At 49.1% G+C, this 26,855-nt stretch overlaps 1 protein-coding gene across 1 annotated transcript in view; it reads left to right on the top strand.

Annotated features, from left to right (window-relative positions):
* Nucleotides 1-24,309, top strand: part of BCO1 (beta-carotene oxygenase 1) — a 161,943-nt gene extending 137,634 nt beyond the window's left edge. Inside the window, 7 exon segments of the mRNA XM_053211340.1 lie at nt 2,191-2,411; nt 5,155-5,412; nt 13,070-13,118; nt 14,882-14,909; nt 16,091-16,238; nt 18,025-18,136; nt 20,100-24,309. Coding sequence (XP_053067315.1) covers nt 2,191-2,411; nt 5,155-5,412; nt 13,070-13,118; nt 14,882-14,909; nt 16,091-16,238; nt 18,025-18,136; nt 20,100-20,329 — 1,046 coding nt within the window. The 3' untranslated portion in view covers nt 20,330-24,309.
* Nucleotides 24,310-26,855: the final 2,546 nt, after the last annotated feature.

Below are 26,855 nucleotides of genomic sequence, written 5' to 3'. Positions count from 1 at the left end.
TTTTTTCCTAAAGGAGAAAAGAGGTGTGGCTGGACTTCCTTTTGGAAGAAGTAAGTTCCTTTACTATTCTAACCTGTTTTTCTTTAGGCTCCAGTTTATTGATTCATTAATTTACCCATTATTCACCCACCATTTCCCTATCCATCCATCCATCCATCCATCCATCCACCTATCAGTCATCATCCAACTGTCCGTCTGTCCATCCACGCACCCATCAAACATCCTTCCATCCATCCTTCCTTCCTTCCATTGATATCTTTTAGTTTTCTCACAAAACTTTGTATGCCAAAGCTGTGCTGCCCACTCTCATCCCAGCCCCTGAAGCCAGGCTCCCAGTGTTGTTGTGGGGGCTCAGCCCTGCTTCAGACTGTCAGCCTTTCAGACCCCCACCCCATTTTCTGGGCCTTCTGAACCTTCTCCATTTAAGGCCAGGAATGTGGAGCAAAGCCCAGGCCCATTGTGATTGCATGTTCCCGAGGGAGGAGGCTCCTGGCCCTTCTTTGTCCAGGACCCTCCTGGGAACCACACCCAGGAAACCAGGCCCCCCCGAGGGTGGCTGCGCAGGACTCAGGAGACAGGGCAGAACTTACAAGTTTAGGGCAAGTGGCTTCCATGTGTGACCCCTGCTGGTGCCCTCCGTAGTCCTATAGCACCTCCTGAGCTAATTACCAGGCTCCAGGCAGATGGGAGCCCCTAAGGTCAGAGGGCACAATGAGTGTATTCTTGTTAAATGGAACTCCCATGAATTAAGCCAATAGAGGAATATAGAGCCTAGTCAGAATCCTAGAACGTCAGACCTAGGGGAGGTCTAGGCATTTAACACCTTCTATTTCAAAGGAGGATGATGAGGCCCAGGGGGATCAGGTGACATGCCCACCACCACACAGCTGACAGGAGCCCCCACATCTTGCCAGCAGCTCCTCTCTGATGGCCTGCTCCATGCCGGCGGCTTCCCTGGGATTCGCGCCCGCCTCCTGCCTCCCAGGCCAGGGTACTTTTCATTTTGGTCTGCTTTGTGCTCCGTTTGTTTTGTGAAGAAAAGAACCACCCCACAACCCCACAGCACCCCTCCCACCAGCCAGCTGTTTATGGTGTGCACAGGTGGCCACAAGAAAGGTGGGGACGCTTGCAGGTAACTCATTATAAATGAGCCCCAGGCCTGGGTGGGGAGACCTTTTGGCCCATGGTGACTCACCCTTGCAGGAGAATAAGAGCTCGCTCGAGCCTGGGCTGCCCCATTATTGCATTCTGTTCTCTCTCTTCACTCTGGGAGTGTTGTTCTCGCTAATAACAGAGGAGGCAGCCAGGCTCAGCGGGGGGCCGGGTCTTCTTGGCTTAACCTTGTGCCTTTGGCCATAATGACGGGCCCATTCCATCGCACCTCAGTTTCCCGTCTGTAAAATGGGAACCCTACAGCCTGCTTGGATCATCACAAGGTATATAGCAGCCCCACATCACAATGGGTACTTAGTCTCCCAGGTGTTTGGGAATGGGCAGTGCCGAAAGAAGTTCATGGAAACCCTACGAAATATGTATCAGATGATGGTCCCCAGCAAAAAGCAAAGTTGAAGCCTGGGAAGCTGCCCTATCCCTCAGGCGCTTAATAGAAATACAGACCCTCAGGCCCCAGCCCCATCTACTGGGTCAAACTCCACACTTTATCACAATCCCAGATAATCCGTGTGCACGAGAGGCATTGTTCCAGGCTAGGGGCTGACAAGCTTTTTCTGTAGAGGGTCCAAGAGTAAATACCTGACGCTGTGCAGCCCTGTGGTCTCTGTCACAACTACTGAACAACGCCATTGCAGTTCCAAAGCAAAAGCAGCCTCAGACTCTGTGAAAGAAGGGAGTGTGGCTGTGTTCCAAAGAAACCTTGATGCTAGAAGCAGCTGGAGGCTGGGCTTAGTCCCCAGGCTGCGCTGCGGGCCCCGGCCCAGAAGCCTAGCTCTGTGGCTCAGTGTTTGCAGATTGTAGCACTGGGTCTCACAGAGCAGGAGAGGCGGGTAGGCCTTGGTGAGAAGCCCTAACCCCCGACCAGCCCTCAACCCCTTCATCGGTTTACTTGTCGGCTCTTACCCAAAGGCTCTTCTTAGTGACCAGGTCAGTTTGAAAGGCTCAGCTGCAGGTGATCGTGGCGTTGTCTGGGGGCAGCTAGGCCCCACACTGCTCCTCAGGCTTACCTTTCTCTAGAGGACACGAAGGGGAAGAACCCGTTGAAGCACACAGAGGTGTTCGGTTCCATCACCTCCCGCTCGCTCCTCTCCCCGAGCTATTACCACAGCTTCGGAGTCACCGAGAACTACATCGTTTTCCTCGAGCAGCCTTTCAAGCTGGACGTCCTCAAGATGTCAACTGCGTACATCCGGGGAGTGAACTGGGCTTCCTGCCTGGCTTTCCACAGGGAGGACCAGGTAAGGCCTGGACAAGACCCCCAGCCCCCACTGGGTCGGCCGAGCCCGCAACATCAGGATGGCCAGAGTGGGGTATCCTGGGAAGCAGGCTGAGATGGAGGTTAGCATGCAGGAGGTTTCCAAGGGAGGGAGGAAGTGAGCTACCGGGCAGTCTCCCCGGAAGCATTAGCCACGCTTCCAGAGAGTTCTGAAGCTGGATGGTCCTGCAGAGTGGTCTTGAGTTAGGGCAAGAGAGCCAAGTCCCAACTCACTGAGTCAGTAGAGTGGACTGTCCCTGGGTGAGTGTGTGGCCTTGGGCAAGCCGGCTCTCATCAGCCAGGCGGCCCCCTCAGCCGAGGGCCACTCCTCAGTCCTGACCCATGTCCGGGCTCCTTGCAGCTTCCACTGTCCATGGACGAGGCCCTTTCAGCATCCTGCAGCCACTATACAATGTCAGGGAAGCAGAGCCAGAGATGATTTAGACATCGTAATGATAGAGTGTTCCACCAGTGGTAAACAGAAACAGCTTCCATTCAGGCACACCTGCGTGCTCAAAGCATGGATGTGTGCACACGTGTGTGTCTGCACTTGTGTATATGCAGGCCTGTATATATGGATGTCTGCATATGTGTGTACATTTGTATGCGTATGAATATATCTATGCATGGATATGTGTGTGTACTTACTTCCTGTTGAAATAAGTCAACTTTTACTTGTGATAAATATCCAGTAATTCTTAGTGTCCTCTATTCAAACAATACCCAAGTATAGGAAGCAACGTATCAAGTCCCTTCTCCCCCCACCACGGCCAGTGCCCTCTCCAGAGGGAACCACTACAATGCCCTGACATCCCTCTCCCCTTTCTGCCCATTATGGACGTCTTTATGTACATGTGCAACTATGCATCCTGTTTGCGGCTGGCCACCTCTTTAAAACCTGTCCTTTTCCACGAGGAGAGTGAGGTCCCTCCTCTGCTCAGAGCCTTCTAATGATTTCCCACCTTCCTCAGAATAAGATCCAAGACTTCACTGACCAGCCTGCAAATCCTCACATGTCTACATCCCAACCCCTGGCTTCCTGCTCACCCAGCCTCCCTCTTGGTCCTCCTGTATCTCAAACCAGCCTAACACATTCCTGCCTCAGGGCCTTTGCATTTCCTGTCCCTTCCACCTGGAATATCCTTCCCCAGATCGCTTCCTTCCTCAGAGTCCAGATTCCTGAGGCCTTCCATGATGAACCAATCTGTAACAGACCCCACTCCAGGCTTTCTCTATCCCCTACCCGGCTTCATTTTTCTCAGTGGTGCTCATTGTCCTTGGCACGTTACTTGACCATTGACTGCTGGCCTTTCCCCCCACTGGAATAGAAGCTCCATGAAGGCAGGGGCTTGCTTTTATTCTCTTTTTACTGAAAAAGTGTCTCCTATGTCACAGACCCTCTCTCTCTATTTTTGGAATGAACAGTGGGCCAAGGGGGCCAGCAGGGAAGCTAGCGGTAGTTGGGTTTTCTCTTCAGCCCCTGGAGATCCCGTGGCCCTCAGAGAATCCCACAGTGGGAAGACCGAGCCCCCAGAGGCAGGGCAGAAAGCCCCGGGAAGGGTTTTAGAATGCATTTAGAAGAGACCTTTCTGAGGTGCCTGGGGGGCTCAGTCAGTTAAGCATCCGACTTCGGCTCAAGTCATGATCTCGTGGTTCGTGGCTTCGAGCCCCACGTCAGGCTCTGTGCTGATGGCTCAGAGCCTGGAGCCTGCTCTGGATTCTGTGTCTCCCTCTCTCTCTGTCCCTCCCCTGCTCATGTTCTGTCTCTCAAAAACAAATAAATATTAAAAATTTTTTTTCAGAAGAGAGCTTTCTTAAAAGCTCCTGTGCCTGACCCCAGGAATTGGGGTCATGGAGAAGAAAAGAGCTAAAATAATTACCTCTGTAGTCACCTGCCCGTTCCAACGCCCGTAGGCTGTCAAAGCCTTCCTCTTCTGCTCTCCCACTTAATGTTCAAAGCTACATTCTGGGGAAGGAGAGAAAGGTGGATACGCTGGGAGGAGGTGACCAGGGAACAGCCTGGAGCAGTCCCGCCCTGCCTTTCGGAAGGAGGGTGGCTGGGCCAAAGCTGCCACAAGGAAGAACCCCCACACCTACTTTGGATTAGGCAAGTGGGGCTGCAGACATGGCTAATTACCACCCAGAGCGATACCACCCCATGACAGCCGGAGGTGTGTGCAGATACCCTTGGGGCTCCTTCACCAGAATGGTCTCTCCCCGCTGCAGCCCCCAGGATAAAGGAGGTTGCTGCGACAAGCTGGCAAACCAGGAGGTCGGGAGAGGGGCCCCCGAAGGGCTGGTGTGGTTTTAGGGGATCCAGCTGTGGCTGGAACCCGGGGAGGGCTAGAGGACTGGCCAGTTCTCCCCAGCTTGGCCATTTGTTGCCAGGGAGCTGGGTCGTTGCCACCCACCTGGAGTCCCAGTCAAGTGAAGGGGGTGGGGAGGGGACAGCGCACCCTCGGGGACTCCTCCAGGCAGTCCTCCTGGTGGTGCAGAGGCTCCAGCGGCAAAGCTTCCCTCCGATCCATCTGAAGGAGGTGATCACAGACGTGTAATGGCAGGCAGCTCCCGTGTCCTCAGCTTCTGCGTGGCCGGAGCTCTGGGACAAGGGACGTTTCAGGGTCACGAGCTAGTGGAGGGCAGGGCCGCATCCCGACCTGTACCCGATGCCACAGCGCCAGGCCAGCAGAGGGAAGGCTGACCCCTGGATGCGCGTCTTCTTTCAGACTTACGTTCACATCATCGACCAAAGGACTGGGAAGCCCGTGCCGACCAAGTTTTACATGGACCCCATGGTGGTGTTTCATCACGTCAACGCCTACGAAGAGGACGGCTGCCTTGTGTTTGATGTCATCGCCTACGAGGACAGCAGCCTTTATCAGCTCTTCTACTTGGCCAACCTGAACCAGGACTTGGAGGAGAACTCCAGGCTCACCTCCATTCCCACCCTCCGGAGGTTCGCCGTGCCCCTCGATGTGGACAAGGTAATGGGCGGGACGGGGGCCCATTTCATTCCTGGGGCGTCGTGAGCCCAAGTGGGCAGTTACTTTGGCGTCGGCTTGATTGACATTGAAATCCCAAGTGAGCTGTTCTTAAAGACATCTTTTCATTGTTTCTCCAAGAATGATACGTATTTATAGCAGAAGCCTTAGAAAATATAGATTAGGGAGGGGTACCTGGGTGGCTCAGTTGGTTAAGTGTCCGGAGCCTGGTTGGGTTTCTCTCTCTCTCCCTCTCTCTCTGCCCCTCCCCAAATTGTGCCTGTGTGCGCTCGCTGTCTCCCTCCCTCCCCCCTTCCCTCTCTGCCCTCAAAATAAGTTAAAAAAAAACAACTTAAAATATAGATTAGATAAAAAGGAAACAAACCCACAGACCTACTGTAGATATATTTGTATTCCTCCAAAGTCTCTCTCTCACTAGACAGCCATATTGGTACATCTGTCGATGTATCTGTGTATATGCAGATCTAACACACATGCACATGAATATGTCTCTCGATAGAGCAGTTAAAAATTCTGTGTAGTATGACTTCTCTAAAATTTAGAAATATATACGTATATTTTATATATTGCTTAATTTTAGAGGAGATCGCAGAATTCTCAATAGACTTATGGAGATAGAATTTCACATAGCATCCACCCGTTTCACTCATTTAAAGTGTACAATTCAGTTGCCTTTAGTATCTTTACAGAGTTGTGTGACCATCACAACGATGGATTTTAAAACATTTTCATGACCCTGGAAAGGAACCTTGCACCCCTTAACCCACGCCCCTCCCCCAGCTCTAGGTAACCACTAATCCCCTTCCTCTCTCTGAGGATCTGCCTGTTGGAGTCATGTACGTGGACCCAGGCGCCAGGTGGTCCCCTGCGGCTGGCTGCCCTCCCTCCGCACGGTGTTTCGGAGGTGCGTCTCTGTTGCAGCGTGTATCAGCCCTTCCTTCCTTTTCACGGAGGATTATGTGCATACTGTTTTGTGTGCGACTGTTTTCACTTACACGTGTATCTAAACATCTCCCCGTGACGTTAAATATTCTTCTGCAACATCATTTTAAATATTCGTGTGACGGTCCCAGGCCAGGATTCGTCACTATTCACTCACCAAATGCCCTGCTATTGAATCGTCCGCGTCTTGCATTAAAAATGACCACGAGGCCAGACATTATCTTCAATTAGGGTGATGCTCCCAGAGGCTACAGAGACTTCTGGCTCCAGAACTCACTGACTTCACGACTTAATTAATTTAAATGAAAGCAAATCCAATTCACCTCGATTTTGGTGGCTCCTATTACTAAATGCACTGTATGTGCCGGGTACTTTGCTAGGCGTTTTATTTTCCTTGCCTCACTTAATGAGCAAAACACCCTATGGGAGAGGTCCTCATGTTAGCCGCATTTTACAGATGGAGAAACCGAGGCCCAGAGAGGTTCAGGAACATGCCCCAAGTGGCAGAGGCATGATTGGCACCTGCCTGTCTCTCCGTGCACACTCGTAGCTGGGAAAGGTGTCAACTCTCCTGCTCTCCCCAGCAGGCCTAACACCTGGGAAAAGCCCAGAAGGGTCCCCCTCTGCAGGCCTGGGAAATGGAAGACACTCCGACAGAAGGCCCAGGGAGCCTCCTCCCACCTCACTGCCGGGCTCGTCAGTCAGTGGAGCCTGCGTGTGCACCCAGGTTTCTCTGGTCCCAGAGCCGGGGTTCTTTCCTGTCTTGTCGGCATTTCCCCATCTGCCGTCATTGGTTTATCTCTGTCCCGATTTTCATTTTTATCACCTCAATTTAACCCTTAAAAAATCGTGTTTTGTTTTAACCATCTCCCTCTTAAGAGGTAACCCGTTGCTAGTCACTGGAAAGAGAGCATCGCTCACTGCAATCGGAAGACAAGCTGGGGGAAGCAGCGGCAATAAAGCAAAGGTCTTACTCTCTGGTCGGATAACCGCGGCTTGCCAAGACTTCACCTCTTTGTTGAGAAGAAAGTCCTAAGAGTACTAGGTGTTAAAGAGCTAATGGCACCTGACTCAGACTCTCCTTGACCCGGTCGGAAAGATCGGGAAGAGAAAAAGGAGTGAACTTTCTCCTCACCGGGTTCAGGGCTGTTGAGTGAGTGGCCACATTCCACGAAGTCGTCACATGGGCTCCTGGCCTCTGCGGTCTCCACCCTGGGCAGCCCCGCAGGGCCAAGCAGGGCCAGTCTTGGTGTCCTGGTTCCGGGAAGCAGTGGTGGGAGGTGGTGTCACAGAGCACACAGGTGCACATCCCGAGGCCCGGCCCTGCCTCACGCCGACCTCAGCCTGGGGATGAAACCTGGAGAGGAAACACTCCCTCCCACTGCCCGCACACCGAGAATTTTATAGCCTTTTATCGTGCTTGAAAAATGATTTGCTTCCTTGGAACCAAGCTAAGAAGTTCAGCATGTAGATTTTGAAAAGCCACCGTGTGAACCATCTACTGCTTTGAAACCAGCAAAGAAGAGTGAGCCCTGGCCACGCTTTTTAATTGCTATTTATTGTCCCTTAAAAAGGCTCCTTGCTTCACTTTCAAGTTGCCCTGCCTGCGTATTGAAATCGGAAAGTTGAGCACATGCCCATGGCAGACATGTCCCGGTCTGGCAGCTCCAATTCCGTTCTACCCAAAGGCTTATTAGGACAGACCAAAGGAGATACCACCTGCCTCCGGCACCCTTCAGTCTGGGGCCATTGCTCATGGCTGTCCCCCTGCCTGAAACCCTGTCCTACTCGGATCAGGCCTCTGCTCCTGACTTGGCTGCAGGTTGGACTCACCTGGGGGTTCTGAGACCACACCTGGGCGGACCCCGGTGTAGACCAGTGAAGGCAGAACCTCTGGGTGGAGGTGGAGGACCTGGGGGGGGGGGGGGGCACGAGGGTGTGGTCTCAGCCCACAGAGGCTTTCAATTTGCAAGCAGGGAGAACCAACCTCAGTCTGGCAAATTCCTGTTGGCCCTACAGGTGTCAGGGTCATTGCTCCCCTCAGAGGACCTCGTACGTGCCAGTGGCACTTGCAGCTCCTGCTGAACCCTTGTCCCCGGCAAGGGAGCTTGTTCAGTCACCGGACCCGTGAAGCTCTGAGAGCCAGAGCCCGTCCTCCTGTCAGCTGATTGTCCCACGCACGTCACAGGGCCTGGCCCTTGGAGGGTCCTCGTTAAGCTTTTAACCACTTTAACTCAATGAACGCATGACGTGCGGATGAGAAATGAGTGGGTCTCTGAAAGGACGCGGGTCTGTCTTTAACATTGGGAACATTTCCCAAGTGGCAAGTGCTCTCCACAGAGAATGGGCAAGAGTGAAGTATACTTAAAAGTCTGGGATGTCCCGGCTGCCCCAGATTCTCTTGCGTTTGGGCCAGCTGGGGTCAGAGGAAGGTGGGGCCCCTTGGCACGGTGGCCTGTTTTTGTAGGGCGGTGCAGGGGTTGTCCCAGGCGGGGCCGGGCTGGGAGGGGCGTGGGCGCGTACAGACAGCTCTTTGGCCGCCCTGCATGTCCGGCGGGGCTCCGGGGGGCTGCCTCCGGGGGGGTTCGTGAGCACTAGCCTTCCCTTCCGACAGCTATCCTTGCATAAGCCGCCACCATGGGAGGAGGCGTTGTGGACCTACGAAGGGTGGCTTCCACTCCTGGCTCAGTAGTTTGGGTTTTTGTCTTGATCCTAAATGTGAAAACAAAGACACCCCCCCTCCCCCACCTCAAAAGCTGCCATTTATTGAGAGCTCATTATCTGCCGGGACCTGTGTTAGATGTCGTTTTTGCTTTTAGACCCCGGCAAGAGGGGCCCCTGCTCTGGCCTGGGCATTTGGGGGGCCCTAATCCAGACTTTCTATGGCAGTGTCCCTCCTTCACAGAGTGGGGGGTTCTTCGGGCCAAGGGGCCATGCCCACCCAGCCAGGTGCCTTCCCCTTCCCCAGCCACGAACCAGCTACCTGGGATCCGTGAATTCCGTCCCCCAAAAGCTCCAACACTGCTTCCAGCACCTGCCTCTGTCTTCCTAAAGGCAGGCCGTGCCCCTGGTGTACAGGCCTCAGACTCACAAGGTGGCCAGAATTTGGCTCTTGGCTTCGGTCGTGCTGGCTGGGGCTTCTGTGCAGTGGGAAGAAAGGGGGACAGGGACAAAGAACCCGGGCCCAGAGGCTGGCCCTTGTCTGCCACCCTATTCTGGCTCAGAACTCAAGGAGTCCTAGAATTCCAAATTCACACATCCTTCCAGACCAGCACTGTGCAAGAGTCCACTGCAGCTATGACACATTCTCTGTCTATCTGAGGCAGTAGCCACGAGACACGTGTGCCATTGAAATGTGCCTTGTGCAGCTGAGGAAGAGGATGTGTAATTGTTCTTAAGTTTAAGTAAAATGTAAATAGCCACATGTGGTTAGCGGTTGCCCTCTCGGACAGCGCCCTTCTGCGTTAGGAAGGTCTGTGTATGGAGGAGGGGGAGAAAATGGTATTTCATGTAACAGTTTGCTCAACGCATTTAGACATAGGGTACGTGGGTCTCCGCTCTACTTCTTGGTCCTGAAAATTTGTGGAACTGTTAAATGCTTTGCAAGCCTCTCATCTAATCAGTGGGACGCCCCTCTGAGTTGCTTGCTATCCCCATGACTACGGATGAGAGAGAAAGTAACTTGCCCAACATTGCAGAAATATCCGTGGGATTTTGAGCTGGGATTTGCATGCGTGTCTCTCTGGCTCCAAGTTACTAACTACAATGTGCCTGGCCCTGGCCCAAGTGTTTTCATCACCATTGTTTAATTGTAACTAGTCTTCAGCGGCAGGTCAAAGCAACCTCACTTGTGCTCACCACCCATTCAAAAAGTTACGAATCGCCCCCATATTGTACAATCTATGGAACAGCCTCAGGGAGGCCTGGGGGCTGGCGGGGGGGGGGGGGGGGGGGGGGGAGGGGGAAGGCTGCTCAAGTTCACACAGAAAGCCAGAGAGCCAGATTTCACACACAGGGCTTCTGACCCCCAAAGCCAGTGTTTCGGGGAATTACCGAGATGGCTGCTTCGCACAGAGTTGCCTCAAGTTGGGGGATTTCAAAACAAACCTGTAGGATTTTGTTGAATTTGGGCTGGAAAGCTGTTTCTTCCCAAAGCTGAGCACGCCGGCCACAAAAAGCAGCTGAGTCACGTTGGTGACTGCTATGTGGAAAAATTCAGTTTATCCCTCAACCAGTCTGACCAGTTTCAGGCCAGAATTATAAGTCTCTGCAGACCGACTCCCCGAGACACAAGCCCAGGGCATGCACAACAGGCCTGTTGCTGTCAGGTGACGACAAGGCACCAGGCAGAGCCTCTGCCGATTTGTGGCTCAATGCAGGAGGAGGCATTCCAGAACTTCAGTTTACAAGACAGCACCGGGGTGCCGGGTGCCGGGTGGGACTTTTTCACGCATTTCATCTCCTTGAATTCCTGCAGCCACCCTGTGAAGCACATGTTTTGCACCTTGACAGTGGAAGGAAAAGCTTACTGAGTTACGCATCCACTCCGTTCATCCAGCAGTTCCTTCCTGGGAGCTGTGCCTTGGCGACACTGCGGATTGAGTGGTCAAGGGAAGGGATGTTTTGAGCAGAGACCTGCAGGATGGGAAGGGACTGGCCTCAGGGCCTTTGTACCTGCTTTGCCCTACTGCCTGCAGTGCTCTTGCTTTGGAGCGAAAGACTTGCAGTGTGAAGGGCCCAAACTCTTCTTCCCTCTGTGGCCTTGGACAAATCACCTTCCTTCTCCAGGGCCTGCTTCCTCTTCTGTAAGTTGAGGGGTTGAACTAAGCAAATCTCAAAGGGCCCCTGCATCCCAGCTGCTCTAGGACGCAGTACCTTAGCATCCCCTTCCCGGCAAAAAGCTGCTATCACTCAAACAGGTTTCATTTAATTATAAAATCCCATTTTGGAAAATTTGGGAAGCAGAGAAAAGTTTAAATGAGGAGAAGTCAGCCATAACAATAACTCTCGCCCTGTAGACTCCGTGAAGGCAGGGACTCCGTCTTGCTTCTCCTCCATCGTCTGACCTGCGCTCGCCCCCGGTGGTATAGTGAGTAATATAATAACAACAATGGTAATAATAAAACAATGATGGTGTTATCAGCTTGCAACTAGCATTTATTTAGCACTGACTGTTAACCAGACCCTCCTGTAAACCATTTTCAGGGATTATTTTATTCAACCTGCACAATAACTTAGAGACACATATACACTCTGTATATACACTCTTTACACATATACACATCTGCTGTACCTCACTATAAAGATGAGGCAGCGGCTTCCCAGGTACTAAGTAACTTGCTCAAGGCCCCATGGCTCCTACGTAGGGAAACAGGGAGTAGTAGAAGCTCAATAAATAATCAATTGTTTTCAATCCCTCTCCTGGATTACAACCACGACGGGTAAGACCCTAAACAAAGTCTGATTGTAAGTTGAGACCAAGGAATGTGCTTGGTCGATCTTTGACTCCCAAGTAATGATGATTGCCTGTTTGTTTTCATTTCAGCAGTGGTTTTCATAGGAGAAAGTCCTGAAAATACAGGGAAGTGTAGAAAAAGGAAGTCCCCATAATTCCACTGCCTGCTGTCTTGTTAGTATTTGGTGTATTTCCCCCAGGCTCTTTTCAGTGTCATTTTTTTTTTTTTACCTCATTGAGCTCAGGCTGCGTATACAATTTACTCTGCTGCAGTTGTCAGTACTCTCTCATGAGCATTTCCCATGTTATTATGAACTCTTTATAAACATCCTTTTAATGACTGATGCAGCCTTGTACAGGTGAATCACCTAGTATTTAAAAAGTGAGAACCTACTAGCACATTAGTTTTACCTGTGAAAGATAATGTAGCCCAGAGTAGTAGAAAAGAGCCAGGAGTTTAGGGACCCTCATCCCACCACCTACCAGCTACACCCTCTCAGAGAATGAGAATAATACTGATAATACAGGGGCGCCTGGGTGGCTTAGTCGGTTAAGCGTCAAACTCTTGATGTGAGCTCAGGTCATGATCCCATGGGTCCATGAGATCGAGCCCCATGCTGGGCTCTGTGCTGACATTGTGGATCCTGCTTGGGATTCTTTCTCTCCCTCTCTCTCTGCTCTTCCCCATTGTGCATGTGTGTTTGCTCTCCCTCCTTCCCTCTCTCTCTCTCTCTCTTTCAAAATATACATTAAAAAAAAAAAAAGAATACCAATAATATAATAGCTGCTTCCTGTGGTTTACATGAGGCCAGAAGAAGATGACATCCTCTAGGGGCACCTGGCTAGCTCAGTTGGTTGAGCAACTTCAGCCCAGGTCATGATCTCGTGGTTCACAAGTTTGAGCCCCGCATCGGGCTCTGTGCTGACAGCTCAGAGCCTGGATCCTGCTTCGGATTCTGTGTCTCCCCCTCTCTCTGCCCCTCCCCAGCTTGCGTGCTCTCTCACGCTCTCAAAAATAATTAAAAACATTAAAAAATTTTTTTTGAAAGATGACATCCTCTAAAGCACTTTTTTTTTAATGCTATGAGTTTATTTATTTACTTTGAGAGAGAGAAGGAGAGAGGATAAGAGAAAATCCCAAGCAGGCTCCCCTAAACCACTTTGTTAAACATACACGGTATAGCACTTGTTTGCTCTGGGTAACAAGTGGTCAATTTTTTTCTTGAAAACTGATTCTTTCAGAATGCAGAAGTGGGATCAAATGTAGTCAAACCGGCATCCACAACGGCAAGTAAAATGCCTCCCTTCCGGATGCTCAGGGAAGGAACAGGACCTCAGGAATCCCCCGAGGCCTCTCAGTACCTCCTTCTGATGCAGAAGAGCTGTGCATGGACACGGGGCAAACGGAAAGGCTCTTGGGGTGCCCCGGTAGAAAGCATCTGGGGACAGTTCTCTTTCGCGTATCTTCAAACGCCTCCCAGGAGGGCACTGGGGGTGGGGGTGCTCATTGGATGATTTCACAGCTGGCCTCTGTAAATGCTCCAGTTTGTCAAAGGCTGACTTACTGAAGAGGGACAGCTTGTTTGCATTTCTACTTTACCCCTTGAAAATACCCTGTGGGACAGGGGCCATCAGCCCCATTTTATGGAGGAGAAAATGGCTCAGAGAGGCTGGGCTCGACACAGCGTGTAAACCCCTCCCATAAAAGTCGTACCCGTAAGGGCAGGTCTTCTCAACCTGGGCACCCCTGACAATGGGGGCTGGGTCATTCTCTGTGACGGGGGCCATCCTGGGCGCTAGGATGTAGAGCAGCATCCCTGGCCTTGACCCACCAGATGCCTGTAGCACCTGCACCCTGAATTGGCGCGACCAAAAACATGTCCAGACGTCGCCAACGTCCCTGGGGGCACCATCACCCTGACTGAGAACCGCTGCCCTAGGAGCCTATGAGGCAAGGACCGTGTTCCTGTGCTCAGTGTATCACCAGCACGTGACAAAAGCGTGACTTAGAGGGGGAGGTCTGTGCTCAACACGGGCAGGGAACGAGGGTGCTAGAGGGTGGCAGGGTGCGGTTCTGCCTTGCTCTCCACGTCAGCTGCCCCCTACCGGGTTCAGGCATCTGGAGGGACACCGTCCTGGGGACTTTGTTAGGATGACCCCAGCTTTGCCCATAAGAACCCCTGCTGTAAACGGCATCTTGTGGATGCTTGAACAGGCTCTTTGTGGGGCCCCCACCGGTGGGAGTCATCTTTAGAAGTGAATGTATAGATCTTGGTCCCAATTCTTAAGGCATTAACCCCCATCTCTGCTCACCCACCACATGGCATGGGCAGACGGAGGCTTAAAACGTTCGGGGTCTTTTGCATCTGAGAAGAGAATTCTCGCTTATTGTGGCAAACTTGGGCAATGCTGAGAAGCATGGCAATAGACAGCTCCCTCGTAATCCCTCCGTCCATGGCAACCCTTTGGAAATCCCCATTGTCTTTCTGTCGGGTGTGGGTTCCTTGGCATATGCCAGCCCTCTTCTAGGGCTCCCCAGACATCGCCTCATCTCACCCCGACAGTCTCATCCTGTTGTCCTTGACGTTACATGAGTTCGCGTCCGTGAAGCGCTTCACCGAGAACCTGGCCGCTAGTGAGAGTCCAGCACAAAGTAGAAGTTACCAGAACAATCCTGGGAGGCAGGTGTTGGCACGTGTTATTCTTGTTTTAGAGCTGAGGATGGCAAAGGTGAGGATAATTCAGTAACCTGCCCACAGATAGGCAGCAGAGTCAGGATCTGAACCCAGGTCTCTCAGACTCCAAAGCCCTTACCCCCTGGATCTATAGTTTTACAAAATGCATACCATACCATCCAGGATATTTAGAAATGGCTTCTTCCGTTTAATGGATATAGCCTGAGAACTTCCCTACATCCTGAAGATTCTTCAAGAGCGTGGCTTCATTAGCTTCATGGAATTCGCAGGGATGAATCATATTTTACATAACCAAGTCATTTACAGGGTGGAGATTGGGGGGGGCGGGGTGCGATCCTAGACCAGGTTTGAGGCCCAGGAGCACCATGGGAAGTCTGGGGCCAACTGTGGGCATCTTTTTCTGATTTCTGTATGTGGGTGGTCCCCCTTCACATTCACCAGGACATCTCTTGGAACTCTCCCGACTACTTGCCTGTGGGACTGGACATCTTCCCACCTCTTCCAGCCATGCAGGGGCACGAGAGCCTGATAACTGATGCTCCCCGCCTGCTTCCTCTTTTCCCAGACATTATATTTTCACCAGCAGTTGGCTCCAGCTGCCTGGAATACTTCATACAAAGGGGACTTTCATCCCAGCACTTAAACTTAGAGATTCAAGAGCTCCTGGTGGCTCAGTCAGTTAAGTGACTTCAGCTCAGGTCATGATCTCATGGTTCGTGGGTTCGAGCCCTGCATCGGGCTCTATGCTGACAGCTCAGAGCATGGAGCCTGCTTTGGATTCTGTGTCTCCTTCTCTCTGCCCCTCCCCTGCTTACACTCTGTCTGTCTCTTCCTCTCATAAATAAACATTAAACTTAGAGATTCAACCTGACACACCAGACATGTATGTATGCATGTACGTCGACAAAATTTTCAGGTCTTTTTGATTACAAAAGTAATAGGTACAACAAAAATTTCATGAAACATGAAACCCATAGGTATACACTATAAAACATAAACTACAAGGAAGTTCTAACCCCAGCAGTGCTTCTGAACCTTTTCTCTTCTTTTGTAACATAGTGGAGATAATTCTATAACCAGCCTTTTACACTTTATCTTATGATATGGACACTTTCCCATATTATTAAAATTCTTTGTAAACATTAGTTTCATGTATGTTATTATGTGAATTCACCAGATTTGTTTAACTATTCCCCATTGAGACTCCTTTCCACGGTTTCAGGGTTTTTCTTTTTTTTGGTCTACACCCCCACACGTGCACGCACACATTAGTATTTTTTTTTTTTTTTTGAAGAGCTTTAAAAAAAATTGCAGTGGCCTCTGATTTTAATCATGCAATTCTCTCTGATTTCTATCTTGGATAATTAAAGATGCTTATACACTTAAAAAACTAGGTCTGTCTTACCTTGCTCCGGAACCTTCTAATAGAGCCAGAGTAATTATCAGAGGTTCCCTCCCCCTGCTCTGCTACCAACCTTGATCTAATCCAGGGCCTGAAGCAAGTTCAGGGATCCTGGATAGGGAGCCATTTTTGTGGAAAGGATGCCCAGCCTGGCATGAAGGGTAGATGTTCCCAGCCCGCGGTGATGGGGACTTCATCAGCCGTGTCCTTCTCTCCAGGCTTAGAGCTGCCTCGGATCAATTATGCTCACAACGGGAAGCCCTACCGCTATGTCTTTGCGGCCGAAGTTCACTGGAGTCCCATCCCAACCAAGGTACCAATCCCCGTGTGATTTGGGCTGGTGCTCCCGACAATAATCGTGTCTACCTGCAAAGCTGAACTCTAGGATCTCAGACTGGGTGACCTTGATCAGAAAAGGGAGGTCTTTTTGGGGACAGAGGGCAGATCAGAGAGTGAGGTCAGTGGGACAAAATACAGGGAAAGCAATGATAGGCCAGCCAAGGGAGGGAGCCATACCTGAGGGGCTGAAGCTCAGGAAGGAGGTCACGGCTATGGTTCATCCATTGATTTCTTTATTTAGCATGTTTATTGAGCACCAACCATGTGCTACACTGTGCAGGCACTGAGGATAAGGAAGTGAACAGGGGGATCCCAGCCTCTGCCTTCAAGGAACTCACCCTCTAGAGCAGAGGGCTGAAACTCGGAGCATTTATTTTGTTTTTTAAACTACGATTTGTTGAACAATTACTGTATCCCAGGGACTATACTCAGTGTTATACACGCGTCACTTGTCTTTAACATCTTCATTTTTTAATAATAAAATGGAATACCTTTTTTAAAAAAGGCAGACAGTGCAAAAATGTACAGAGCAAACAATTAAGGTTCACACACACACACCCCTAGCCACTCCCCACTTGTCCCACACCCTGAGGGGAAACAGGTCTGTTACGGATTAAGAGAAGTCCAGGGACTTGCACTTTTTTTTTTTTTAACGTTTATTCAGTTTTTGAGAGACAGAGAGAGACAGGGAATGAGCAGGGGGAGACAGAGAGGGAGACACACAATCTGAAGCAGGCTCCAGGCTCTGAGCTGTCAGCACAGAGCCCAACATGGGGCTCAAACTCACAAACTGCGAGATCATGACCTGAGCTGAAGTTGGAGGCTTAACTGACCAAGCCACCCAGGCGCCCCTCAAACTTCAGTGTTGGGGTTTTTTTTCATATTTTATTTTATTTTATTTATTTTTTAAGTAAAAGTTTTTACTATTTTTTAAAAATTTACATCCAGATTAGCATATAGTGCAACAATGATTTCAGGAGTAGATTCCCTAATGCCCCTTACCCATTTAGCCCATCCCCCCTGTCACAATCCCTCCCGGAACCCTCTGTTTGTTCTCCATATTTAAGAGTCTCTCATGTTTTGTCTCTCCCTGTTTTTATATTATTTTTGCTTCCCTTCCCTTGTGTTCATCTGTTCTGTGTCTTAAAGTCCCCATATGAGTGAAGTCATATGATATTTGTCTTTCTCTGACTAATTTCACTTAGCATAATACCCTCTAGTTCCATCCACATAGTTGCAAATGGCAAGATTTCATTCTTTTTGATTGCCAAGTAATACTCCATTTGTGTGTGTGTGTGTGTGTGTGTGTGTGTGTACCACATCTTCTTTATCCATTCATCCATCAGTGGACATTTGGGCTCTTTCCATACTTCGGCTATTGTTGATTAGGGACTTGCACTTTTAAAACAACAAAAGGATAGTATTATCCTTTAAATGTTTGCATTGAGTTCACTAGTTTATTTAACACACACAAAAGTCGCAATGTAGTGTCAAACACCAGATAAATTTAGGATTTTTATTTTTAAAAGAATTCAGTGCATAGTGTTAGCTATGGTTTGGCAGGAGGATCTCTGCTTACAGGTGGAGGAGGAAGCTAGCTGCTTTCGTGTCTGCTGTTATACGGACCCCAGGTAGATGTCATTTGTAGCCTCCACTCGAGGGGCTTAATCCTCTCTGTGGGAATTGTTGCTGTGTGTTTTCAGGGCAAGACCGTGCCCTCTAATAATTTGCTCACATGTCTCTCCTCTTTGGGTATACAGATCCTGAAATACGACATTCTCACAAAGTCATCCTTAAAATGGGGACAGGAGCACTGCTGGCCAGCAGAACCCCTGTTTGTCCCCATGCTGGGTGCCAAGGGCGAGGATGATGGTAAGACTCCAGGAAGGGGAGCCCGCTTGCTGCATTCTGCTTGTGATCACCCCTCAGTCAGAGACGTCATTTGGAGGCAGTGACCCTCCCTCCGCATCCCCCATATCACACTGCCACTGGAGCCAGGCTTTGAACCCCGGGTCCTTCTGAGTCCAAAGCTGTGAGTTAGGGAGTCCGTCTAAACACCGTCATTGCTGACACCAACTGCAAGTTCAGGGGTCTCCCAGTCCCTGGGTTTCGATAGAAGGATTCACAGAACACACTGAAAACTGTTAGGGTTGTGGTTTGTCACAGTGAAAGGATGCAGATTGAAAGAAAAGAGGCTCATGGGACAGAATCCAGGAGATTTCCATTCATGGAGTGTCTGGTTGTCCCAGGAGGTCATGGCCCACCCCAGCTCCAACAGTATCTATGGAATATCACTGACCGAGGCAACTCACCCAAGCCTTGGGGTCAGAGCTTTTTAGGTGCCTGGTCGTGTACACATGGGTGGTTGGCTGTGTGGTTGATCCTTAGCCTTCAGCCCCTCTGGAGGTCAAGATGACGTCCAAATTGCTTTGCTAGGATAGATCATCAGAGTGGCCCCAGATAAATAAAGATATTCTTAGGAGGCAGGACATTACAGGGGCTTAGAGGTCACCTCCCGGGAGGAAAGATCAGACCTCCCTTTACGGGACATTAAATTGTTTACTACACAAAGCCCACTTCCTTTCCACTTGAGAATTCATTGCAGTGGCTGGGACACAATTCTTAACCATCTCTAAGCGAGTACCTTTTGTACAGAGCACCTGTAAACGCACATTTGTGGCCCACCTCTCTTTTGTAGATTTCCACATGACCAAATGGTCTTTTCCCTCCTTGATTCAGTCTTTGCCCCAGAATCGTCTGCACACACTTCCGGGGATGCCAAGGCGGGGTCAACTAGGACCACGGGTGGGGCTGTCCACACCTGCAGGGAAGGGCGAGCTGCCCCACTGGGCCTGCCAGCTGCTTCCCTGAGGTGGGGAGTGGTTTTCTGCCTGGGCTGTGTCTTCCTACTAATCATGCATGGCATGGCGCACCAGGCAGGGGGCCCCAGGTTGCTGTCATCTCTGAGGTGGGGGATTGTTCGTAGCACCTCCTGCTGAGGCTGGCCTCCCACTGGCTGGGCCAGTGCTCCCCCTACATTCTCTGGTGAGCAGGGAGTGGCGCTGTGTTCATTCCACCAAAGGAGAGGCTGAGAAAATGATGTGATTTACCTACAGCCACACACCCCGTACCTACCGAGTTAGGATTTTAATCCACGCCAATCTAACTTGGACTATGGTCAACCACCCTGAAGCCCAGAAGGCTTTGGGAGGACTCACGAACACTTGTTGTAAGTTTATGTGCATTCTTTCATTTAATCCTACCTCCCTTGAGAGTGAATACTTAGAATATTTCCATTTATTTTTTTACAGGGGGGAAGGCGGAGGCTACTAGTGTGCTACTTTGGGCATGAAGTCCATTGGGCTCATTCAAATGCCATCGAGGGCAGCTAGTCTGAGTCTAGCTAGGTGCCATGTATTAGCTTCAATGCAGCCTCGAAACTAATCCTCTACGATCAGGCTTTCTAAACAGTAGTCTGATAGCCATTCTTCAGTGCACACAATATTTTACAAAATGCTTTCACGATTCACCATGCAAGAGATCGTCCCAGCAGCCCTGCAAGGGTAGCGAGAATCATCCTTACTCTGCAGATGAGCGGAGTAAGGGTCGGAGAGGTCAAGGACCTGGCCCCCAGCAGGGCTGGAGCCAGGTATTCTGGTTCCTCATTCCTAGTTGCCTCCTGCTCACACAGAACATCAAATTTGCCTTCCTTTTGTTTTGATTACGTCCTTACCTTCAAAGAGGACGGGGAGATACAGCTGAGAAATTTATCCCTCCAGCTGGAGGAAGTTCAAGTCTGCACTTCTACAAAACGTCTCTTTTTGTTTCCCCAAAGGAATTATCTTATCAGCCATCGTCTCTACCGATCCCCAAAAGCTTCCTTTTCTGCTTGTTCTGGATGCCAAAAGTTTCACAGAACTGGCTCGTGCGTCCATTGACGCAGAGGTGCACCTGGATCTCCACGGGTTATTCATCCCAGACGCAGACGGGGACGCGAGGGAGCAGGCCCCTTCCCAGGAACAGCCGGACAGGATTCCAGACTGCCATGTGGCCCCATGGACCTGAGTGGGTTGGGCCTGTGGGCTCACTTCCTCTCTGGGTGAAGGGGGATCCTTCATTTCCTTTTGACCTTATGCTTTCTGCGGTGGCTTTGAGACAAAGGTATGGAAATAGTGTCTTTTCTTTCGTCTTATTTTGGCCCTAAAACCATTGTTTGAAAGTGGATCAAATATGTATTGATTAGCTTAAGCATTTCCAAGAAAGCCCTTTTCCTTTCTTATAAAACCATGCCCAGAAATTGTATTAAGGCACATAATCATCCTTCTTAGAATGAGCAACCACTGATGTACCAGAGAAGAGGCAGGTAACTATTTGTCATTGCTCCTTCCTCCTGCCCCTCGTCTCCCTCTTTCCAGTAGACTAGACTGTGCATCTGGGAGATCTAGATTTCTCAACCATGCGTTGTTAGTAAAATCTGTGGCCAGGAAGGCATATTGCCTTGTGGTCATTCCATGCAAGGCATGGCATAATGTAAAATAATGAAAGTGTTAAAGTCTGTTCCAACCTTATTTAATTTTTGCGTGGCTTCTTTTCTCTGAAGTTCTTCTAAGGCAATAAAATAGAGTGCAGTTCGCAGCCAGCCAGATGCCCCAGTACAACAGATTGGGACAGCAGATTGGTGTGGCAGTCCCCTTTGCAGGAGAGGGTTAAGGAGCTGGATGGTGACCCAACTGGCCATGGCCAAGGGGCTAGAATCCAGGACCAAGGCCCAGGCCAGGGCTGGCATGAGGAGTTCTTGCCTAATGCTGAGAACCAGGGCAGGGAGCCCTGCCAGTGTTTGTAGGGGAGAGAAGGCTCCCCAAGCTTAATGTGCTGCCGGGATAGACCAGGTGTTTGGGCAGAGATGGAAGGAGGTTGGTAGTAGGGATGATGGAAGCTTGGAACATGCCAAGAAGGGTCCCACGTGAGTACTGGGAACCCATGGACATTTGAGTCTCACCTTTATAGTCCAGTGGGTTTGTGGTATAGAGACCCAAAGGCAGGCGAGATAATCCTCAAGGACCCATGTCATAGGGTCAGAGAAGCTGGGATTCCACCCTTATTCTGCACCTGCCTCCTCTCCTAAATCTGGATTTCACTCAGTCACCAGTAGAGATTCAGTGACATGTATTGAGACAGGAAGGAAGGAATCTCTGGTGACATTGCATGGAATACCCCAGAGCGGGCAGAGCTCTGAAGGATGGTCTGGACTTTTACCCTGCAAAAACACCATGAAGCCATACTTAGCTCCCACTGAAATGCAGGGTCCATCAGGTCTGGGGGTTGGGTTTTGTTTTGGGGGTGTTTTTTGGACATTTTTATTTAAATAATTGAAGATTCATGTACGCGTGTAAGAAATAATACAAAAGAGATGCCTCGTGGACTTTACCCATTTTTTCCAATGGTAACATTATAGTATAGTTATCACAACCAGGATATGACATTGATTCAGTCCATACATCTTTTTCAGATCCCCCCAGTTTTATTTGTATTCGTTGGTGTGCATGCTTAGTTCTACACAATTTTATCATGCGTGTAGATTCCTTATTCCACCACCATGATCAAGATACCAAATGGCACATCAACACGAAGATTCTGTGGGGTGCTTTCTTATCACTATACCTACCTGTCTCCCACCATGACCTTCCCCCATCCCTAACCCATGGCAACCACCATTTCTAAAATTTTATCATTTGAAAACTGCTATATCAATGGAATCACCAGTATTAACTGTTGGGGATTGACTCTTCTCCACAGAATTGCTTGCAGATTCATCCACATTGTTCTATGTTGGGTGTGTTTTGTTCACTACTGTATCTTCGGCACCTAGAACACTGCCTGGTGCCTCACAGGCTCTCAATAATAAATATTTGTTGAGTGATTGCACGAGTGAATTCCTTCAACACACAGATTGTTGGTCGATAATGTACCAACAAGAAACGGATATTTTACTAATGTTCTCCTGGGAAGACGAGGAAGACAGTTCACATGGACCCCAATGACGACACACAGGTTCCTGCCCTGCCATCCCTGACCCCCTCCTCTCTCTCTTTCCCTGTTGGTTCCTCAGATCCCCTCCACCACCCCAGTCTTTCCATTTCACCCTCAGCTCATGGATCCCATTAAACAGAAACGTGACCCCTGGAGATGGCAGAATGAAGACCATCTACGCTTCCTTTGGAGATCCCAGCACCTCCAGCCTTCATGAGATGGGCTGGGAGGAAATGCCAGCCATGGTGGCCTGAGACCAGTACGACTGAGGTCTGCATTCAGATGCCACAAACGGAAAAGAGTCGACAGATGTGACACTCACCTACTCGTTATTCTACTTCAGATATTTGAGAAGAGGGTGGAATTAAAAAGCACTTCCCCACCCCCACTCTGCTCAATGCCAATTGCCAAACAGTATCCAGACCTACTCACGAAAAAGGGTGCAGTTCTGCGGGGAAGAAAAATATGTCCGTGGTTTGTTTACCTTGTTCAAGATGACAGGTGAGATACCAGACTGATGAGGAAGGCTGGTGCACCAAATCTTTTTTCCCCCAGTTTCAAAAACATCACAGGTCAGTGGCAGGATACCCGATTTATCTTGACCCTTAACTCCATTGTGTTTCATACACAGGCCAGGGTAATTAGCTCAAAATGTCACAGGAGCTAAGATGCATGCGCCTTTCTTGAAGGCGCCACAAGGCGGTCCGTCTTATCCTCTGAGCCTTCCTTGTTATGCTTCATGTGGGTGTAACGCATGACCAGGAAGTTTTACAGGAACAATCAATCACTCAGATTTGTTTGTTGCTTTGATAAAGCCACAGCATTTCACAAGTTCCCTGAGATGTGTCGGGTACTGGGTAAGCCCTCAGATGTTTGCAGACCCACTGACTTTTTCCTTCAAAGGTTTTTCTACTTTGATTCCAATTCAGGAATAAGCTGGGTGTATACTTGGACGAATCAACTCATGAGAAATCTTCGCGCTTTCGTGCTACATCCGCGTTACTGGTTCACACTCATTTCCTCCCAACCAAAGTTCCCCAGCGTGGGGCTGACGCCATTAGGAAGGGTTGCTGGTCCAGGTTAAGCACAAACACCTTTGATCACTTCTTAAGTTGTTCAAAGACTGTTTGGGTGGTTTTTAAATGGCCAAGAGAAGTCTTCCCCTTGGCAAATCAGGACATGCAGAAGAGTCATTACCACCTTCCTCATCGTCCAATGCTCATGAGGCCTGTGGCCTCTACCTCAACTTCCTTCTAGGCGTTTAGCTCAGCCGCCAGGTGCAGACGCGCAAACAGTCGGCTGTACCAGCTGTTGGGGAACATCGGGAAACAGTCTCTTGAGGGCAAGCACCAGCAAAGAGGCTGAGGATTTTCTTGGACAAGGCGAGCAGAGAGAGATGTGGAGGCACCATGTTTGGGCAAGGTGGGGATGGGCCAGCCTTCTTTCCTCTTCGTGCTCAGGCAAGGCTTCCCGGAGCCGGGCGCCTCCAGGAGCGGAGTGTTTGGAAGGAGCTCATGGCAGACAGCTGTCCTTGCAGGCGGAGGGTGTGCGCAGGAAAAGAGTTGGAGATGGGTGAACAAAGCACTCGGAGAGTGAATTCCCCAAAAAAGAGCAGTTGAAAGAGTGAGAGAATTAGGTGAATATTTTTCTCTGGTTATAAAAGTCAATATGTGTCCATTGTGGAACACCTGGTTACGTTGAAGAAGGAATGAGAAAGACACCCGTAGTCCCACTGTCAAAGGAAAACCCCTGAAATCATTCTGCTGTGGTTTTGTTTTTCAATACTTAAAATATTTTTGTGCATGGGGCGCCTGGGTGGCTCAGTCGATCAAGCATCTGACTTCGGCTCAGGTCACAATCTCATGGTTTGTGAGTTCGAGACCCATGCCAGGCTCTGTGCTGACAGCTCAGAGCCTGGAGTCTGCTTCGGATTCTATGTCTCCCTCTCTCTCTCTGCCCCTCCCCTACTCATGCTCTGTCTCAAAAATAAACATTTAAAAAAATTAAATAAAATATTTTGGTACAGGGGTGCCTGGGTGGCCCAGTCAGTTAAGCTTCCAACTTTGGCTCAGGTCATGATTTCGCCGTTCGTGAGTTCGAGCCCCACATCAGGCTCTGTGCTGACAGCTCGGAGCCTGGAGCCTGCTTCTGATTCTGTGTCCCCCTGTCTCTCTCTGCCCCTCCCCTGCTCGCACTCTGGCTCTCTCTGTCTCTCAAAAATAAATAAACATTAAAAAAAGTTAAAATAGTTTTGTACACAAATTATATAGTAGCAGTTAGTTTATAACCTACCTACCAGTTTATAACCTGCTTCTTTCATTTAACATATGATACAAGTATTTTCTCAGACTACTAAATTCTGGTTTTTTTAAGTTCATTTATTTGAGAGAGAGAGAGAGAGAGAGAGAGAGAGATCATGTGCTTGCAAGCGGGGGAGGAACAGAGAGGGAAAGAGAGAATCCCAAGCAGGCTCCCCACTGGTGGCTCAGAACCATGATGGCCTGAGCTGAAATCTAGTGTCAGATGCTTAACCTACTGAGCCAGCCAGGCGCCCCAAACTACTAAATTCTTCTAGTGGGAGCACATTATTTCATCTTTGGGACATGGTATGATGTATGCTATCCTACCACTGGACATTTAGGTTGTTTCCAATTTCTGACTATTAGAAATCATGCCAGATCGGTAACTTTGTGCACATGTTTCCAGAGTTCACCCCTCTCCCCGCTCTGGATTCAAATGCTTGTTAATGATATTTTCTTTGGCTAGGTTCCCAACTTGGTATTTCTTGAGCCAAAGAGTAGAAAAACAAGGTTTTGGGTGTTCTTTGACAGGCCTAAGGTTTTGGTTTGATTCACAGGAAAATGAGAAGCCATTATAGAATGTGAGAGGTTCGCATGGTCAAAGTGGCTGTAGGGAAATCCACATTTCTCAACAAATAGGAAAAAAAGGGGTACATGGTAATATACCTTTCATCCAAATCCTCCCTTCTTCCTTTTCCCTGTTCTGTCTTCTCCGTATCTTTCCATTCTGTATAGACACTTGTTCTTTTTCCGGTATGTATTCACTTCACTCATTCGTTTATTTATTCATTCATTCAGTGATAACCAAGCCTATGTTGGCAACTGTCCTCAGGGAACTGTCCTCGGGGAACACACCAACACACTTCAGTGGAACGGTGGTAAGAAAAGGGAACACCCCAACACACTTCAGTGGAATGGTGGTAAGAAAATAGAACACCCCCGGGGACACCCAATGCTACCTTGAAATCCCTACCCACCCCTGGTTTGGCTGATATATGAAGGATGGCAGCAGGGAACTAGGGGAAATGGGCAATCCAGATAAAGAAATAGCCCTGTGCTTAGGCCTGGAATCAGAAGAGAAGTTGGAGAATTTAGAAAAAAACTTGAACTTTGGAGTAGAAAGTGGGCAGAAAAGACAAGTTTTCAGCCAGATCCCCAATTCATCTGTACTGAGGTAAGAAATGGAGAAATCTCCAGTAGCCTCTTCAAGGACAATCAGGGACTGAGAGTCATTCTTCTTAATAATACTTTTTTGAGATCTAATCCATATACCATAAAATTCACTCATTGAAAGTATACAACTCAATGGTTTTCAGTATATTCAGTGCTGTGTAACAATCACCACTAATTTTAGAACATTTTCATTGCCCCATGAAAGGAACCCTGTCCCCATTAGCTATCACTCCTTCTTCCACACCCCTACCCCAAATTCTAGGCAACCACAAGTCTACTTTCTATTTCCATGGATCTCCCTGTTCCAGACATTTCATATAAATTGCATCACACAGTGTATGAGGGCTTTGTGACAGACTTCTTTCACTCAGCATAATGTTTTCACGTTTGTTTGTATTGCATGAATCAACACTTCGTTTCTTTTGTGGCCGAATAATGTTCCCTTCTATGAATAGACCACATTTTGTCTATCCATGCATCAGGTGACAGACATCTGGGTTGTTTACTCTCTTTGGTTGTCATGAATAATGCTGCTGTGAACGAACATTCATGGACCAGTTTCTATGTGGACCTATGTTTTCATTCCTCTTATGTATATTCCTAGGAGCAAAACTGCCGTGTCATATGATAACTGTATATTTGACATTTAGAGAAACTGCCAAGCTGCTTTTCAAAGTGACTGCCCCGTTTTACTTTCCACCAGAAATATATGAGCGTTTCAGTATATCCACATCCTTCCTAATATGTTATGGTCTGATGTTTTTATGTTAGCCATCCTGGATACAATGATGTGGTGTCTTGTGATTTTGATTTGCATTTCCCTAAAAACTAATGATGTTAGACATCCTTCCATGTGCTTATTGGCCATCTGTATATCTTCTTTGGTGAACTATCTACTCAAATCTTTTCCCGTTTTTAGACTGGGGTATTTGTCTTTTTATTGTTGAGTTGTGAGGGTTCTTTATATATTATAGATGTAAATCCCTTATCAAGTATGTGATTTGCAATGTTTTCTCCCATTTTGTGGGTGATCTTTATTTTCTTGATGGTGCCATTTGAAGTACAAAAGTTTTAAGATTTTGGTGAAG

The sequence above is a fragment of the Acinonyx jubatus genome, chromosome E2 (genome assembly GCF_027475565.1).
Source record: "Acinonyx jubatus isolate Ajub_Pintada_27869175 chromosome E2, VMU_Ajub_asm_v1.0, whole genome shotgun sequence".
Classification (NCBI taxonomy): domain Eukaryota; kingdom Metazoa; phylum Chordata; class Mammalia; order Carnivora; family Felidae; genus Acinonyx; species Acinonyx jubatus.
The sequence above is the reverse complement of the archived record's forward strand: the minus strand, read 5'-3'. Positions and strand labels throughout refer to the sequence as shown.